At 44.1% G+C, this 17,655-nt stretch overlaps 1 protein-coding gene across 2 annotated transcripts; it reads right to left on the bottom strand.

Moving 5' to 3' along the window:
• Nucleotides 1-1,663: 1,663 nt before the first annotated feature.
• KMT5A (lysine methyltransferase 5A) lies at nt 1,664-14,309 on the bottom strand. 2 transcript variants are annotated; one of them, XM_050923534.1, is made up of 8 exons: nt 14,209-14,306; nt 13,459-13,556; nt 10,389-10,545; nt 8,071-8,290; nt 7,215-7,302; nt 6,711-6,770; nt 5,489-5,679; nt 1,664-3,413 (listed from the first exon to the last, which is right to left on the bottom strand). In XM_050923534.1, exons 1-8 carry the CDS (start codon nt 14,216-14,218, stop codon nt 3,203-3,205), a joined length of 1,035 nt encoding a protein of 344 aa, XP_050779491.1. In that variant the 5' UTR covers nt 14,219-14,306; the 3' UTR covers nt 1,664-3,202. The 2 variants fall into 2 exon arrangements, with proteins under 2 accessions (XP_050779491.1, XP_050779492.1); XM_050923535.1 differs by lacking the exon at nt 6,711-6,770 and having other exon boundaries at nt 14,209-14,309.
• Nucleotides 14,310-17,655: the final 3,346 nt, after the last annotated feature.

The raw sequence follows: 17,655 nt of genomic DNA on the forward strand, positions 1-17,655 counted from the left end.
AGTAGGCATCTCCACAGTGAGTTAAATGAAAGAGGGCAGCCCCTCAGGGAGAGGTCTGGACCACTAAAGATAGACTCCAGGCCATCTGAAGTGGATCCGGTAAGGAATGGGGAGACAATGCAGTGTTCAGAACAATAGAGAGGTTGCAATAAGCCCATGCAGGAAGTAGATGGGCAGTCTCAAAGCCTCGAACCACCTGCATCTGTGGAACTGACCAGTTCACCACCACCAGCTCCATCTCCATCTAGTCCTTAGTTAAAGGAGCTGATACCAGAGTATCTGCCTTGAGCCTGAAACTGCTCACAGATGTTAGCTCTCCCATTCATTTCAATGGGATATTGACACCAAATCCTCATCATTGCCACTTAAATGTTAATATCGTTCACATTGAATTTTAGCAATAGAATACATCTAGAACATTTCCCCCATGGTCCCAATCCACCTTCCACCCCTTACCAGCTGCCAAATTCCCCAAACATTACCTTTCCTTCAGCCAAGTCCTCCAGCATACCATGGCCACTATCTGCAATGCTATTGCATTTCAACACAAGACCATACAGTATGGTGATATTTGACAGGCATAAATGGTGTATATAAATAAGGAATGCTGTACTATTGCGTTACTTGATTCCCTCATGAGTGTATTCACTTCCATGTGATCACCCAAAGCTGCCATGTTACTTCCAGTCTTGCTGCAGAATTCCAGGCCAGTTTATTACAAGGTACATGGGACCAGGCTAGAACACATACAATTGAGGTCCATTAGCTTAAACTGCCTACAATTCCTCATTTAAAAACTGGTTCCTAATACAGTATGAGCAGGCTCTGCGGCTGGGGAAATTGACTGAAAAAGCCAAATCTTTGGTTTTTAAAAGAAGTGTTCAAAACTAGACCCAGCCTTTTTAGGCAGCTTGTATTTATACAAGTTAGTACATAGGACAATTTGACCCCAACTCAAGGAATCCCTGAAACAGTTATGAAGCCATTAGACTATCAACATTTTCCAGGGGCGTGTGTGTTTGGGATCCTTCTACATAACATGCTAAAGCCAAACTGCATGTTACTGTGAGGTAGTATTCTGCTCATGATACTGGTCTAACTGCTGAAAGACAGTACAATAGCCAATAGGAAAGCAGAAAACTCCATTCTTGGTGTCCCACTGGCTTTATTGCTGCATTTCAATGCAGTAGCATCCAACTACCAATTACGAACAAGGCAGGTAGGTATGGTTAGAGGTTTACAGGAAGGAGAAACTGAGGAACAGAAGTGAAGAGTGATTTGTCCAAGGTCGCAGTGAGCCAGTGGTATAATCAAGCACAGGTTTGTTCCAGTTCCCAAATCTGTGCTCTAGCCACTAGCCCAAGCTGCAGAGGGAGAAGCTCTTTCAGAACGAGGGAACCTGCACGCATTTTTGGCTTCTCTATTAGGGAGAGAAGAGAAGGAACTCTGTGCTGTTCCTACACCTAATTCAAAGCCCCAAAGTAGTTTGCACACAAAATATATATTGATGGTGGTAAGACTGTGGACATATACATATCCATCCTCCTGAGCTTTCACTGGATGGAGTAGAAGACAACAGGCATCTAAGGGTTAACCATTTTCACAGCTTGCTTAAAGATATGAGACAGAGGCAAGCACTACAACAGCCAATTCATTGTTAATAAATATATATTTATTTTACAGACACATTTTCTTCAAGTTTTTGTTTTTAAAATACATCACTAGCCCACCTCTCTTGCTGCTGAAACACATAGGTTGGACTGTATCACCCTGGCTATCACACAAGTGCACAAGACTGCCTTGGGTGGTATGAGCAGGAGGAGCAGCTTTGAGAACATGGAGAAGCAGAGGACATTAATAAAGCCACCCCTCCTGCTGACACATTTTCCAGCAGTAAGTGTGGCTGGTGGCCTAAGGCCATCTTTCAGCTACACACATGCCAAGCATGCCTTGGCAAACATTTCAATTGATAAGAGTTCATATTCACTGTAAGGATCTCCACTGTATAGCTTTCCCATACCATGGATTTGGTTCCCCCAATAATGAGCCTGAACCTGTGATGTACTGAGCATCTTCTGCAAGGTGCTAAGCACCCTCAACTCCCAATGAAGTCAATGGGACCAGACAGTGCATGACAGTTTACAGGATCAGGCCCTAAGGAATCTACTCTCTTCAATGCATATGCATAACTCCAAAAGCAAGGCTGAAGATGCACATGAAGACAAGACTCCTAATTTTGGAAACTCTGATCCACTTCCAGCATTCACAGTAAATAAATAATTCAGTTTCTGATGTGACCAATTAACACTGGGAGGTAATATGTTTATAGAGAAAGACCTTTTTAAAAAAAAAGCCCTCTAACAAAAACTCCCTCAAATCAGCCACCAACTATAAAAAAGGTACCATCTCAAACTTTTTAGAAAACAGAGTAACGCCAAAAAAGCAATTCCTCATTTTGATGATGTGCACATTTTATCTTCACATTTCTAATAAGCATCAACCCAGTTTATAGAAATCCAGCTCCATTTGGATTGGAGTTATGTCTTTCTGAAGAAGGCAGCCAGGTTGATTATTCAATCCCATTATTGCAGTGGATGGTGGTGCTTTTGTTGCCAACAAGGGGCAGTGCACTGGAAAAACGGGACTCCTAGCACAGACTAGTTAAGAATGATCCTAGCAATGCTTCATTCATGAAAAGGTCCTTGGCCAGTCAGTACTAGGTTTAAAAAGGCTGACAAGTAGTCGAATCAAATGACTTAAGAGTTAGAACATATGATACATCTGTCACCATCAAGCTAAACAGTTGATCTCTCCCTCTTTAAAACAGGACATGAGATTTCATTGCCAAAGCAGGAGCACAACCCAAAAGATTCAGATTTAATTTCTTCCCTCCCCTCTTATAAAATACGCATAAGTCTTTGACTGCATGCTCAGGAAGCACTGATCAATCTATTTGCAAAAATGTACAAAACTGAACAATTATAAAAAAGTTTCAGTAATCTACGACCATCTGTTCAAGCCTATCTGGAAACCTGTAACAGATATTTAAATACTACAGAGCAAAAGGTGTTTTTTAAAAAAATTTTAAAACACCAGAAGCAATCCACTAAGATAGCTGTGTTTAAAAAAAAAAAAAAAAAAAAAAAAAAAAAAAAAAATCCATCGACTTCCTTCAACAGTGCTCAGTCCAAAAAAGGATGGATTAGTGTTTCAGCCACGGATGAGCTTCAATGGAAGCTTTGCTCCTGTCTCCATAATCATACAATAGTTCTTCACCCACTTTAATGTCTCGCGAGGCTATCAGTATGAGATGAGGTACGCCATCAACATCATGAAGCTTTGTTTGACAATTGCCACATTTGCTGTGATTAATCAGCCTTCCCAGACGATTAGTCTCTTTTGTAGCATCGACACTGAAAGAACAAACAAACAGATAGGAAGATTTCTGCACAGCACACATAAGTCACATTCTCACAGCTAGAAGAGGTTAAATCCACACTGAAAATCAAGAGATGAAAGAAATTGTGTGCAGTGAGCACAAGGCTTGAAAACAGACAAAAAATATTAAAGATCCTGATGCCACTACTGTCCTGATACGCACAACAAGCTTAACCAAACTGCTCCAACAAATCTAGTTACAATCTTACATTACCACAAGTCAACATCCCACAGCATATGTTCATCACAACTTTACAGTTGTGAAAAAAAGGTCTTAACTCAGCCATGAATTTCTTCTAGAACTGACATCTTAGGGTCACTTACTGGGTTTTTTGTGGATCCCTTCCTTCTCTAGATTTTGCTTTCTCCCCATTAGCAGCCATAGGGCAACCACCCAGAAGGGCTTGCTGTCTTACACACAGCTTCCTCAGAAGATATCATGGAAGGTATGTATCATGTCAGCCAGCAAAAAGATGCACAACTATCAATAAAGAGCCCTGCTCCTTTAAGACTGGATATGCTTAGTGTCCAACACATGCTCAGTCTCCACTGACCTGGGAATATTGCCAAAGTGGGTCCACACGTTGCTGTGACAGAGCATCTACCTGAAGCCATATAGTGCCTATCGCTATAGTATCTAAGCACAGGTGCCATTGGGACAGCATGGGAGAAATCAGACCATTAGAATTTATAACTGTCAAAGATATTTAATATGTAGGACTTTGTTATAATAGACTTAGATTCCAATATTTAATAGATACTAGTTACTGATTTAGTCAGCTGCAGTAATGTTAAGGAAATCATGATATATTACTACTCTCCAATTCCTGGGCTGCTTTTACAAGCAAAATCCAGCCTGGCAAGGACAGTTAACATACAGAGGGCTTGTCTACATCACAAAGTTGCAGCGCTGGTGAGGGGGTTGCAGCGCTGCAACTTAGGAGGTGTACACATCTGCAGGGCATCACCAGCGCTGCAACTCCCTGTTTGCAGCGCTGGCCGTACTCCCGTTTTGTCTCGGGTGTAGAGGATCCAGCGCTGGTGATCCAGCGCTGGTAATCAAGTGTAGACACTTACCAGCGCTTTTCTTGACCTCCGTGGAATAAGCAGGTATCCCAGCATACCTGAGGAAGCCTCTCTGGTAATCAAGCAGGTCTCCTTCCCCGCGGTTTGCTCCGGTGTTCTCCGAATCCCCCCCCCCCCAAGCGGGTCTCCTTCCCAGCGGTTTGCAGGGGGGTTCGGGGAACGCGAGAGCAAACCGCGGGGAAGGAGATCTGCTTGCTCGGGGGTTCGGGGAACGCGAGAGCAAACCGCGGGGAAGCAGGTCTCCTTCCCCGGTTTGCTCTCGCGTTCCCCGAACCCCCGTGCAAGCAGGTCTCCTTCTCCGCACCCCCGAGCAAGCAGGTCTCCTTCCCTGCCGTTTGCAGGGGGGTTCGGGGAACGCGAGAGCAAACCGCGGGGAAGGAGATCTGCTTGCTCGGGGGTTCGGGGAACACTGGAGCAAACCGGGGAAGGAGACCTGCTTTCCCGCGGTTTGCTCTCGCGTTCCCCGAGCCCCCCCTGAAGCCGCCCAACAGCGCTGCAGTGTGGCCACATCTAACACCACTTGCAGCGCTGGTTGCTGTAAGTGTGGCCACTCTGCAGCGCTGGCCCTATACAGCTGTAATAATACAGCTGTAACAACCAGCGCTGCAAAATTGTAGATGTAGACATACCCAGAGGTAAATAAAGCTGGCTTTCTGACTAGATTCTCAGCTCTGCTGCTGATCTATGAACCTCAAATCTCAGATCTATCCACTAAGATATATTGTCTCTTAAGTCCAATTTCACACACTATAACCAGAAGAGATACCCAGCATGCAGTTTTGAATGTTCAAGCAATATGAGTGAAAAATGGATTCAAATAAAAAGCAAATATCTCGAGGTAAATCTTGAGCCTGGAACTTTTACACTTAGCAGGAAAACTGAAAGATCTGGCACCTTCAAAGCTTCATCCACTTATTCTATTATTTCCCTTAAACTTTAAAAACAAACAGAATCAAAAGCTTACCAGTACATTTTGCTTAAATACTGAAAGTAGTACATATAGCAGCCTGTGGATGGATCTTGGGCATACACAGCTTCTCGCTTTTTAGCATCAGTGATCTCTATGAGATCCCCATGATATTCTACCACAAATTCTCCTCGATTAAAGTGTTTGGTAGCAATTACCCCTCTCCCTTTACCGTCAATGAAATCAATCTGTCAAGGAGAAAGGAGCTCAGTTAGCAAAGCTGCAAAATATTTAAACTGTTTTAAGTAAATTTATTTCCTACCTATTATGGGGAAAGGGATCCTACAAGGATTTGCCTTTGAGACATTAGCACCAATACAAGAGTATGGCACATATGAACAAGTATTTTAGATAGCAAGATATGGCAGCATATTGCACACCTTTAGGGGAGATACATGGGATGAATTTAGGGATGCAGATCACCAGATATTTAGACAGACTGTTTCCTAGGTAATAAAGACCAATGTCAACTGGACTGCAAATGCAGAAAAGTGGGATTGGTCCTCTTTTTATAGCAATTATTTGATTTCCTTGAGCAGTAGGGGAGGAGTTAGTCTTTCCACTGCAGACTAGGAGATACCCTCAGTGTCCAATTTGGCTGCAACATAGAATAAGAGTTAGAGATGCAGAAAGGCCTATCATGGAAGCTAATCTAGTCCAAAGCCAATACAGTCTTGTTCCCTACAACATGTTCTCTATTTTATTATCTAATCCATCACTTCATTGGATCACTGTTCCACTGCCTAACACACACAAGGGAAGTTTTCCTGCTACTAGCACAGAAGTTTCCTTATTAATTTGAACACATCACTTTTCAGTGTAGCCCTTTCAAACTCTTTAAATGATTCCTTCAAACATCTGCAAACATTAAAGACTGAACAGCTTCAGGAGTTCTGATCAGATAATATGAAGTGTAGAAATTAAGTTTTAGTTTCCTTGTCCCTGCTAACCGGGGGAGGGTGGGGGGAGAGGAAGAGATGAGGAAGTACAAACCCTGACTTCTGACAGGGAAAAAACAGCAACAAGACCCCCAGGCAGTGAGCAGAGTTAACTCCAGTAACGGTGATACTAGCTAACAAACTGATAGGAGCACCACTACCACCACACTCCCATTCAATGCCACAAGGAAAAGCCTATGTTTGTTGTTTAGTGTCATGCCAATAAACCTTTTTACCATACAGATGCAGTGTCATGCTATTTAAGTTGGCATAGCAGTTACCTTCATTCCTTCTTCTTTCCCACTTTCAATTAATTCATCTATTCTCCTCTTTTCCTCAGTCTGCAAAAAGAAAAACCCATAGTATTGCTACTAGGATTTCTGCAGGATTGCTTAAGCTAAGTGTTTCAGGAAGGTGTTTATCTGGTAATAATCTCACTTTTCTAAGCACTCTGTGGTGCTCTATTTAGAGCTCAAGCATGTCAGTTTTGTCAGAAATATTACAACACTGAAAAGAAAATTTCAAATTGCTCTCCAGGAATGTGCAGTTTTTCTATATGAGCAGCTGGAAGGCATCCTAAAGGAATCCAAATTTAGGTTTTGCTGTTTATGAGGAAGGGTTACTTTATATAGTTATATCGTGCATTTGTTATTTGCACTTTACCTAAGACCTCTCCTAGACAGTACTTTGGAGATTACAAGTATCTGCATTCATCATACTAAATTTTCATTTGACTGGCAGCATGGAAACTGCCAGGATTTGATGGGTTATACAAAAACCACTACCTGCAATTCCGTTTTGCTCTTCCGGGAACTTCTTCTAACAGGGTAATAATCTGTCACTTTTCGATTCTGTGATGTTTTTCCTTGCGCTCTGAGGGATAAGGAAAGGATACATAAATTCTTAAGATTTTCTGGCCTCACTGTCCTAACCCAAAAGGGTCAAGAAGTTTTTACTTCCAAGACACTGACTTGAGAAATTGCTGGTCAGAACTAAAGATTTTTTTTTATCTGCACTCTTCATTCTGATACAACACCTTGTACACCCCCATTCTTCCCCACCTGGCCTCATCACCAATATTTCAGCTCAAACTCTTGAGAAAGATCAGATATTTCTCAAAGTGTAGAGAATTAGCTCAAATTACTATTATACAGCACCTGTGTGTGTCTCAACCCAAGATTTCCACCATTAAACCTGCTCCATGGTTGGCTGCTGCTGGAGAGGGATGCACTCACCACACAGCGAAACCTTGATTTACACTGCTCATGCAAAAGTGAGCTTAGATACCAGCTCAGACATCAGACCACAAGCTATAAAGGTAATATCCTGGGTCTGGCCAGAGAACTTCTTGTTTTGCCCCCCCCTTAAAAAATGAGGTCTTAACCACTTTGTTAGTTCCCATTAGTTAAGATTAGTGGAAATGCTCACCAGTTTCTGTACAAGCTGGAGAGCTGTATGTTCAAGAAAAAAAATCCTTTGCAAGGCACATATCAATGCTTACATCACAGTACAGAATGTAAATTAAATTGTTCTTTAGGGTAGGTTTCAGAATAAAATATAGCAGAAAATATTTCTGGCACATTTGCTTAAAAAAATCCAAGATATGGCATATGGATGCCTTTCCTCCCACAAGTCACCTACTTTCTCCTTGGTCCGGGTTTTGCTTTTACCACCTTCTTCTGAGCTTGCTTTGCATTTGCTGCATCAGGAGAATCAGAAGGAAGAGGCATGTTTTTCTGAGTTTCTGCAGCTTCTTGTTTTTGATTAGGAAAAGACACTGAAGAATCACACCCACTTTCTTTATCATTCTGGTCTTCTGGTTTTATAGCACCTTCTATTGTATTAAGAGTAGTTTTTTTCCCTGTGGATGGAAAATGTAGGACAGACTAACATAAGATGTCTTCTAGCTTTCCTTTCTTCTATATCACAAAGTGCCCATAACACTTAAAGGTTTCTAACCTGTATTTTATCTGTATCAAATTACAGGGGAGGGATGGGGAAGCATTGTGTTACATGGCAAAGTAAGTAGTCATAAGGGCCAAACTGGACCAAGTTATCTGTTATGCATCATGAGTCTAATTCCTACAGGTCATAAAGGATGGAGGGGGATGATTTGAACCCAAGTATTTTGTCTAGTTAAAGATGTTATCCAGACAAAGAATTTCCCAATTCTTAACATCACAGACACTACAAAGGGAGTTTTGTAACAATTGCACTATTGTCCAAGCCAGCAAGTTTGCCATGTTGAACTCTAAAACTGGCATGACAACCAGATTAATACTCTTCAAGGAAAGTGACTATAGGAATCTGCTGGGGTACTATAGTCCCATACTTAGTGGCTATTGTATCAAGAGGCCAGTGCTATCCAAAAAAAAAATAAAAAGGCAACGGAAACAGAAAAGGAATCAAAATTGCTGTTTTATTATACACATTGTAACAAATCTACATGCTGCAGCTGGTACAATCAGTAAATGCAGACTCAGAATGTGGGTGGAAGTCTCTAGGATTCCTGGTAGATTCTCAAGGTAAATGGCTTTACAAAAAAAAACGAACAACATTCTAGACCTTCTCCTGGCCTAGAATGACCCCATGTCCTAGACTCAGCAAAGCATTTAAACATGTGCTTCATTTTAAGATTTAATTTAGTTTTAAGAGCCTTGCTGAATAGGGATGGGATTACTCACATGCTTTAAGTTGAGTACATGCTTAAGTTCTTCGCTGAATTGGAGCCTTTATCAGAAACCTCTAGGGGCCTGATGCAATCACTGTTGAAGTCACTGCAAATCTTTCCACTGACCTCAATAAGGACTGGAACGGGCCCCCAAGCATAGTCAAATTGCAATTCAAGTCCTCTTACCATCTATCTCCAGAGCCCTCATTTTTGACAGGGGAGGTTCTTTATTTCAAGAACATTTTCTATTGGTCCATCCCAGCCACTTTTGAGAAAGGACGTGCTTTTATTTTATTGGCTTTTTCTGTGTTGCTAGGTTTGCAGCTAGGTTGATGTAGCGTAAGGCTGAAGCCATTATTTTCTGTTTAATGGAAATGTGAACTGGCTTTTTTTTTTTTTAAATGACACCCAAGTACCATAGTGATTGGTGCGTAAGAAATCCTAGTAATAGACAAGTAGCAGTAAAGCTAGTTAGGGTCAGACTAATTCCATGAATACCGGAAGAGATGTTAATTGCATACAACCCAGTGTCTTGTACACACAAATTTTCAAGTAACATTTGTATCTTAGTCAACTAAGTAAAAATGTTTTTAAATAAGTGCTAAAATTGGTGAGAACCAACCGTTTTACAGATCAACGATTCTCCAACTAATCTACAAAACACTCCATTTGGTGTATAGAGCTACTTCTGTAACAATGAAAAAGCAGCTACCAGTTTTCTAGCATTGGTGGTCCAGTCCAAGAAACAGTTTTGAAAAGATGCTTTCCCCCACCACACCCTTAACTCTAGCCACACAGACACCAAACCTGAACACTGGCACCTTTCATCACACTACGTGGCTGCTTCATACATTTCTTGGCTTGGTGTTTCCTTGGCACTAATTAAATAGTAATCAAATTTGCAGAGGAAACCAACTGTGGGTAATAAACATGCAAAAGAGGACAAGCCACACTGCAAAGTGACCCACAGAGATTAAATACAAATGGGGCATGCAAGGAATGTAGGGAGTATTAAGAACTAAATATTTAAGTCCTACACCAGGAAAAGAAAACAAGAAGGAAATTTTAACCAAGCAGCTGCATCATTTAATTTAAGTGAAATTAGTAAAGAGAGATCAGTATTCGCGAGACAGCTGAAATTCCAAATACACTATTTGCTGGGAAGGCAGTGGGTCTACAAAAAGGGGATCTTAAGTTGTACCCAATTTGAAAGTTTGGGAAAAAAGTACTGGGCTAGACAAGGCATGTTTTCTAACCCACAAGCAAATGGTTGTAAGGTCAATCTTACCGTCTCCTCTTTTGCATGTTTCATTTAGTGTTTTGCCTTGACATTTCACCTCATGATGCATGACCGAGTTTTCCTCTTGAAGTGGAGGACGAGCACCAGGAGATTTGTTAGAACTTAGGTAGGTGTAGATTTTGGACTGGCCAAGGAATACGTTCTCCTAAAACAGAGACCCAATAAAGCTCATTTACATGAAAGAAACTCATCAATATCAAGCCTCCAGTTGGTATCTGGATCATGCTACATAGGCCAACACATACATTACTGCAGCATATTTGCATCTGAATAGCAGAGTATGTATAAAAACCATCTGTGTTCAAAAACCATATCACTCTGGTTGGTAACAGCTTGCACAGAACTTGCCATGCAAATTCTCAGCACAGACACTTCCTCAAAAACAAATTAAATGCATCATGTTAGTTGAATTAAGTGTTAGGGTACAGGCCTAAATTCTTTTTTTGAATGTGTACATATCTCCTAGTGACTTAAACACAAGGTGCAATGCTGGTATCTGAGGGCAGCATTTGATGCTAATATTTTTCTCATGAACCTACATAATTAAGGTTCCCTCTCAAAGGTTTCTTTTTTTAATAGAATAACTATTTAATTTTTGATGATTTTTCTCCGCAGTAGTACAGAACAGAGACAAGTATATTCCATTATTTAGGGAGCTGATATTCCTCATGAAATTGCATTTAAAAAAAACAAGCAACAAAACTGATCTAAGGCTAGTTTTTTAAAAACTCAGCTTTGGTGATTCTCCGCAGTTTCTCCTCCCACCCCCATTCCAAAAATCAATTCTAGGGCACACATCAATACCTACAATACACAGAAGTACCAATGACATAAAAAAAAACCTGGATGACTAATTTTAAAATTAAGCAGCATTGTTTCTACCGCATTGTATGAACAGGTTAGAAAGCACTCCAGAATCTGCTCCATACGAGGTAGGTACTGAATGATGCTAACTGTACTCTGACAATGTAGAATCCGATGAATGAAGTTTGTTCTCCATGACACACTGCCTCATGTGAAATGACTGTCCCTTAAAGACAGTATCTGCAGTGTTCAGACTGAGCAGGTGTAACGTAGTATGACATAACAGTACTTATCTCAAGCTTTGTGGCTCAGAATCTGAGCTTTGAATTTTAAAGTCTCTACCTGTTATGATTATAAAGAAAATCTCAAAAATGTGAGCCAAGCATAACCAATGCAGGGAAGATTTACCTCAGTCTGGAACAATAGCTCTGAGAGGTGTCAAATGTCACCACTCAGCATCTGAGTGATGACATTTAAGTGTCATTGTTTATATGAGCAATGGAAAAGGAGAGGGAGGAATTACAGATCTGCGCACTCGTTTTGGCATCATGAGTAGATGGTGTTTGGAAGATAAGGTCTATTACATTTTGTTCCATCTGGTCAATCAAGAATGAGCTCAGGAAAACAGCAAAACCCAAAAGAGCACTTAAGCCCCATTTAAGGATCTCACAGGCATATTTAAATCCCACTGAGAGCAAGCCAAGCTCCAGGAGCCCAGCAGAGCCCATGGGCATACGTAGAGAACATGCACAATCTACCACGAGTGACACCTCATTCTAGTGATGCAAGAACATAAGAATGGTCATACTGGGTCAGACCAACGGTCTGTCTAGCCCAGTATCTGGTCTTCCAACACTGGCCAGTGCCAGATGCTTCAGAGAAAGTGAACAGAACAGGGTGATTTATTGAGTGATCCATCCCCATCATTCAGTCCCAGCCTCTGTACTTATGCGAGACAGGCTTATGTGGAGGGCTTAGAAGAGTACCATTGTCTTCTCCCCCCTCTCCTAGGTTTGACTCCCAGGTGTCTATTGAGTGATTCTGATTGTTCAACTCCATGATGTCATATGTTGAGACATCATTTAGCCAGAACCAAGATTGCCTTGGGTATATTTCTTACACACAAAAATGATTTTCAGATATAACAAAAAATGTATATTTTTTCACCAAAAAAGGAACCCTACAGTTAAAGCATAAAATGTACCACATATTCCAACAGATGGGTGCATAAGCACTGAAAATTAAAGGGAGCCTATTGTGGAACATACATATGTTTTAACCTTAAAACTGGATAAACTGCTTAATGGTATAACCTTAGTGCTCTGTGTCTGAATTAGTTGTAATAGGTCATTTTTTTCCAGTAGAAGAATTTTGTTAGTTCCTGGCCATTTAAAGGCCCACTCAGCTTGTTTAGTGGCATTTATAAATGTATACATACCCCCTCACTTGAGAAGTCAACCCCATTCACAGGTCTATAAATATTTTTCTTCTTTCTTTAGCTTTTAGGTCCCAATTTTGTGGGCACTTACAGATGCACTAAACTTCAATGCCACTAATCACATGCTAAAAGTCAGGCACACAGGCAAGTATTTGGAAGACTCTGGTTTTAAGATAGCAAATTCTTGCAAGCAGGCAGGGAGATAGTAACTGTAGGTGTTTACACCACTACCATAAGCCCTTCTGCTGCCACCTGATTCCCCAGAGACAGACTCTTAAGCCCAGCCAAAGCCTCAATGAATGGGGATCAGCTTGCAAGATTGGGGCTACAATGAAGCTTTGATCCTGCCTAGGGCTTGCAAGGCTACTGCAATAACAACGGCAGCGTCGTCCTGCCAGCACTTACACGAGGAACGTTACTCACGTGAGCAAACCCATTGATTTCAGCGCGTCTGCTGCGGCAAGCTCCTCCCGGCTGGAAGCACCGGCGGGGCCAGGCCTGGGGGGCGCCCCCGCAGGACAGCTGCATGGCCACGTCTGCCTGGGCGGAGAGCAGCTCCGGGCGCCCCTCAGCCGCGGTTCGCAGAGGGCAGCGCGGCGACAGGCCCGGGCTGGCTGCAAGGGGCGGCGCCTTCCCCACACCCCGACTCTGCCTCTCCGCGCTCCTGCAGCCTGGCCCTGCCCGGGGAGGAGCCGGGGTGTTCGCCTTGCTCCCCGGCCCCGGTTCGCCTCCAGCCGCCCCTCCACAGCCGGAAATTACCTTTCCGGCCAGGGCCCAGCCCCTCGCGCCCCAGTGTGGGGGGGACAGGGCGCTTACCCCGTTCATCCTGGGGCGGCCGGGCCCCTTTCTCTCGGTGCTCTCCGTAGCCGCCGCCGCCTCCGCTTTGCCTTCCCGGGGCTTGGACATGGTCTTGCCTAGGGGAGAGCAGGGGATGGGGGCGTCAGAGCCATGCCCGGGGCCGCTTCAGTCCCCGGCGGCGGCCAGAGCCGCCGCCACCTGCGCCATGTTTCAAGGGCTCAGTGCGGAGAGGGAAGCCCAGGCAGGCAGGCCGGCCCAGCGCGCACCCCGCACGGGGGGAGGAGCGCCGCCGAGCTCCCTCCCCCCGCTGCCGAGGACACGCTGCCCCCCAGGGGAGCCCACAGCAGCGGTGGAGGGGGCAAACCAGCCTGGGCTTAGGGAGCTGGTATGACACCCCCCACCCAGCAACACAAGCCTCCTAGACCCCCACAATACCCCCGACCTACCCACTCACACCCCAATACCCGCCCGGACCCATGCACCCTCCCGGCCTCAGCCCCCCCACGGCACCAGCCCTCTATATAGCCCAATTACCACCCCCACGTCACACCCACCCTCTATGTAGCCCCCACCCCTCCAGAACCCCCGCTCCATTCACACCTCAGAACTCCAGCACCCCACGTGCCTCCGCCAACCCAGCCACTCTCTGCCCCCATAGGCGCCCACCCACCAGCCCCTACACACGCCACTGCCCATATCCAGACCCCCCCCCCGCCACTTGGACCCTCCATAACTTACCCTCCCCCCAGCACCTGTCAGGGCGGGTACCTTTAGCCATGGCTCCGAGAGCGGAGCCAAGCCGCCTCGAAACTCTCCTGGCAGGAGGTCCCCTCCAAGAACCTTCACGGAGATTCAGTGTTGCCGAACTGCTCCAAAGAGATACACTGAGCCGCTCTCTGCTACCTGATTGGCGCTTTCCACTTGCCTATCACACCTCCTAGATCTTTGATTGGTGCGAGGGAAACGTCCCGCCTTCCCCGATTCCATGTGAGCCATCCAAGTCAGCGCGGCTGCCTCCCACTAAGGGTGTTTAAATGTGCGTCCCCTGGTCGCTGATTGGCCAGTGCGAAGAGCACTGGGCCCGTGATTGGAGGCCAGGCCAGGAGTTGTCCATCCTTTGCTAGGCTGAGCCATGTGGGATGAGAGTTCTGGATCGCTTGACAATAGCCTTACCTACTCCTAGCCACTGTATATGAAGTTCAAGTTGGTTGTACACAAGAGTCCTTATGGGGAACTGTGCAGAATACCCTACATATACAAATCTCTCCCCACTTTTCCAAATCTTTGGCTCTATACTCTTCCCTTCCCAGCATCTCCCTCCCTCCTCCAACACACACGGGAAAAAAAATAGATCCAACCAGCAATTTTCCCTACTTGAGCTAAATTATATTTGGAGCCCTGAAAAAACAACGATGACTCCCCTGAGACTGCAAAACTGCGTATCCTGCTGAGCTCTGTGTATCCTGCTAACTAGACCCAGTGCCAAGAGGTTCGGCTATGTGCACATAGGCACATTGGGATGGGATTACATGTGAGGGTCTAGCTAATTTTAAAAGTGCCTGTGAATTGACATATACTATGACCACAATCTTGCACATTTTATTTTAAACAAAGCATTCAGCTCCCAGGAACTGAAAGAGCATGGCTATAGTTTCTGCATTGTACTTCCCAGCACCAGGAAGTACAGAATGCAGGTGTGGAGCCATATCCACTGAACATACATCATGGTTGCGGGGTTACATTCAGGGCTGGATTAACTCTCCTGTGTGCCCGGAGCTGTTAGATTTTGTGGGGACCCTGTATGCAAGTCTTTTTCCTAATTTAAAACAAAATGCTCACAATTATGGCATTGAGGCTATTAATGCTATACTAAACTTGCCTTTTAATTAACATAAAGCCATTCTGTGGTTACCTTTCAGTATTAAAACATGTAGAATATAGTTAAATTCATTCAAAATAGCCTACTTCTTACTTTAGAACAGCTGTTATATTAGTTTATTTCTGGGAGGGAGTTTGGGTGCAGGAGGGGGCTGCAGGCTGGGGCAGAGTGTTAGGGTGCAGGAAAGCGTGAGGGGTGTGGGCTCTGGGAGGGAGTTTGGTGCAGGAGGGGATTCTGACCTGGGGCAGGGGGTTGGGGTCCAGGAGGGGGTGCAGAGCCTGAGCAGGAGTTTGGGTGCAGGAGAGGATTCTGACCTGGGACAGAGGGGTGGGGTGCAGGAGGCGGTGTGAGGTGTAGGCTCTGGCTGGGAGGCGCTTACCACAGGTGGTTCCCGGCTGGCAGTGCAGCAGGGTTCAGGCAGGCTGCCTGCCTGCCATAGTCCAATGCCACTGCCAGAAGTGGCTGCTGGCACGTCTCTGTGCACCCCTGGGGGGAGGGGGACAACATATCTCCATGCATTGCCAGCACCCACAAGTGCCACCTCCACTGCTCCCATTGGCTGGTTCCTGGCAAATGGGAGCTGCTGGATGGTGCTGGGGGTGGATACAATGTGCAAAGCTGCCTCACCCCCCACCTCCCACTAGGGGCCAGAGAGACATGCCAGCAGCTCACAGCTTCTTGGAGTGACATGGGGCCATGGCATGCAAGCAGCCTATCTGAGTCCTACCAGGATCAACCAATCAATTGTGATCGACGGGTTGGTGACCACTGACTTGTATATAATTATTGATTTATTTTCGCAGGGCCTCCCCTTAGCCTGAGGCCCTGGGCTGCAGCCCCTAAAGCCCCTGCGTTAATCCAGCCCTGGTTACATTGTACCTCAAAGTCAGAAAATATATCATCAAGAAGCTTGTAGAAACAATGAGACTGGACACCACATGAGACCATCATTGGGATACAGTGCTGAGCTTTTCACCTCTTAAGTTTTTGGTATCAATTCAGCTAATTTTGGTAATGAATGGAAGTTATTGTACAATGGCAGTTTGGTAGCCAATATTAAATGAGTTTGGTGGCCTGAATATAGCTTCCACTGGTCACCCAGCCACTTCACAAGTCAACATCACTACAACTGGCATTAACTTGTTGGCAGTCCTAGCAGAGAGGCCAAGACATGATTGGGCAGTGGAGACAGAACTATCTTCTCCATCTTAGAGGTAGTTCCTCAAAGTCAATCTCTTCAGTGACCAAAAAAGATGGGATTTTACAGCCACATAGTTAACCAGCATTATCTAGTTACACCTCTACCCTGATAAAACAAGAATTCAGATATAATGCAGTAAAGCAGTGCTCCGGGGGAGCAGGGCTGCGCGCTCCGGCAGATCAAATCAAGTTCGATATAACGCAGTTTCACCTATAATGCGGTAAGATTTTTTGGCTCCCAAGGACAGCGTTATATCGAGGTAGAGGTATATCTTGTTGTAAAATTATACTGTAAATGAGGCTCTGTATTTTTTACAAGGTAGCTAAGTAAGGTCAGTCACAGGTGGTGATGAGGTTTAGTGTTGACCAACGTATCTATTTAAGCATTTATACCAAGCTGATCAGCAGGATATCTGAGCTCTTTATATAGAGTCTGGGTCTGATTTTGCTATTCAAACTCACACTCTACTTCTGAAATCACTTACTGTGTAAGCTAATATTTCACCACGAATAATAGAATCAGCATGGATGACTTACAACTAAACACAACAATAGCAAATTTTGTTCTCTCTGCTACTGAGCTGTTACATTTTGTTTCTGTTGTCTTTCTATTATGGAGGAGTGGTAGTAAGACCATAGTTAAGGTTGCATCAAGGGTTTCAGTGTCACAGGGTAATGACTTGTTAATATATTCTAAATCTTCTGAGACTAAAGCCCCAAATAGAAACATAGTTTTCAAGGTCTAATTTTCTCTGTATATCTTAGACAGAGCTGATTTTTATTTTGTGAAATATTATTATTATTAGTAGGATTGTAGGTAAGCTAAGTCAGAGAAACTTCTTGCAATCAGGGCTGATGTGGACAGCAGGGACAGTATGTTGGAAGTTTCACTGCTGCTTCTTGCAGTGTATCCATTCTGTGAATAAAGGACTGCAATTTCCAAAGGTGTTAAACCTGCAACTGTTACAAGCATAAATTTAATATGCACACACACACACGTAAGATTCTTTAATAATCAGTCAAAGTTTTAGATGTCAAAGTACTAGAGAATGTGCAGAAGATGGGCCATTGGAGGTCCAAATATACACTTTCGACAAAATCGGAAGTTTCAGCACAGATGTGCTGATTTTCAGTAG

The sequence above is a fragment of the Gopherus flavomarginatus genome, chromosome 15 (assembly GCF_025201925.1).
Source record: "Gopherus flavomarginatus isolate rGopFla2 chromosome 15, rGopFla2.mat.asm, whole genome shotgun sequence".
Classification (NCBI taxonomy): Eukaryota; Metazoa; Chordata; order Testudines; family Testudinidae; genus Gopherus; species Gopherus flavomarginatus.

Coding starts and splice junctions, on each gene's coding strand:
- KMT5A (XM_050923534.1), bottom strand. Junction 8,291..10,388: donor AACATGCAAAAGAGGAGACG/GTAAGATTGACC, acceptor TTCCATCCACAG/GGAAAAAAACTACTCTTAAT. Junction 7,303..8,070: donor AAACCCGGACCAAGGAGAAA/GTAGGTGACTTG, acceptor CTTATCCCTCAG/AGCGCAAGGAAAAACATCAC.